General features: G+C 44.7%; 1 protein-coding gene across 1 annotated transcript; it reads left to right on the top strand.

Moving 5' to 3' along the window:
- Positions 1-39: 39 nt before the first annotated feature.
- Positions 40-524, top strand: LOC111786613 (endochitinase-like; the record flags this gene model as incomplete). Its single annotated transcript, XM_023666848.1, has 1 exon — positions 40-524. A coding segment is annotated over one exon (384 nt), but the record flags the coding sequence as incomplete, so codon positions are not given.
- Between the last annotated feature and the right edge of the window lie 1,047 nt (positions 525-1,571).

Genomic DNA, 1,571 nt, shown 5'->3' with positions numbered 1-1,571 from the left:
TTATCAAAATTCTGAGATTCTAATCCTAATTCGTGAAATTATCAAACGTTTTGTAGTAACTACAACTACGGGCCAGCGGGTAGGGCGCTAAATTTGAATTTGCTAGGCAACCCTGATTTGGTAGCCACGGATGCGATTGTTGCATTCAAGACAGCCATTTGGTTCTGGATGACACCACAAGGAAACAAGCCATCGTGCCATGATGTTATCACTGGGAGATGGCAGCCTTCGGCCGCCGACAGCGCTGCCGGGAGAGTGCCTGGGTATGGTGTCATCACCAACATCATCAATGGTGGGCTCGAGTGTGGGCGTGGTGCCGATAGCAGAGTTGCTGATAGAATTGGGTTTTACAAAAGGTACTGTGACTTGTTGGGCATCGGCTATGGCAACAACTTGGATTGCAACAATCAAAGGTCTTTCTAAATGGCTACGCTTACACTAAGGCTATGGCTGCTCTGTTTAATAAATGGTGTAACCTTCAAATTTAAATAAAGACGGGAAATTCGTTGTTCCCATTCAAATCTTTTCTGATCTTGTTGGGCCGAACCACGGCCCATTTACTTTCCCACGCAAATCTTTTATGGTCTTGTTGGGCCGAACCACGGCCCATTTACTTTCCCACGCAAATCTCAATTTCTGTAAGAAACCCTTACAATTGGTTCGATCAGCGCGGGGGAATTCGTTTAGCTCTCTCCACCACGGTCGTTAACCAACCGCCTCGTCCTCCGGCGGCGCCTCGCTTTTGTCCGGCGAGTACCGCTCCTTATATTAAAAATGAACACCAAAACTTCGCCAGAAAGCCTCATCGCGTCAGAGCTCCGGCCACCCTGGAAAGCCGAAACTCCCGTCGGTGTTCAAATCGGCTAGTCTTGCAGATGCCAAGAAGCTCTACAGCTCCTTCATCACCACCACCACAAAACCTCATCGGATCGATCGACGTTTTATATCTTACTCTCCACCTGCGGGAATGGTACTGATTCGTCTCTCGATTCGGTTCGGCAAATTCTCAATTTCATGGTTAACAATGGCTTCAATCCTGACAAGGTAACCACGGATATTGCTGTGCGTTCGCTTTGTTCGGTAGGTTTGGTTGATGAAGCTATAGAGTCGCCTCTTGATTCTTATACATTTAATCATCTCGTTAAACAACTTTGCAAGTCCAAAGCTTTGTCTACTGTTTATGGTTTTATTGATGAAATGCGTAGTAGCTGTGGTGCGAAGCCAGATCCTGTTACTTATAAAATTTTGATAGATAATGTGTGTAATAGCAAGATCTACGCGGTTGGTAAGTTTGCTGTCACAATCGCACTTTTCTTGGCAGCGGACTTTGTGATAACTAGACACTCGCTTCTTAACAGCAAGTGAGTTAAGTCAATCTGTATTCGTGTCACCTACGGCCAGTCAATGTATGCAAACATACCTCTGACTCCAATTTGAGAAGAAGGTTTTAGAAATCGGAGACGGAGATTTAGAAGGAGACATTAAAAGCAAGATTGAGAGGATTTGAAAGCAATGTTATATAACATACAGGCAAAAGGCAACACAATAGCTTAAGCCGTATATAACTTTTT

Source organism: Cucurbita pepo, unplaced genomic scaffold (assembly GCF_002806865.2).
Source record: "Cucurbita pepo subsp. pepo cultivar mu-cu-16 unplaced genomic scaffold, ASM280686v2 Cp4.1_scaffold002140, whole genome shotgun sequence".
NCBI classification, from domain to species: Eukaryota; Viridiplantae; Streptophyta; class Magnoliopsida; order Cucurbitales; family Cucurbitaceae; genus Cucurbita; species Cucurbita pepo.
The sequence above is the reverse complement of the archived record's forward strand: the minus strand, read 5'-3'. Positions and strand labels throughout refer to the sequence as shown.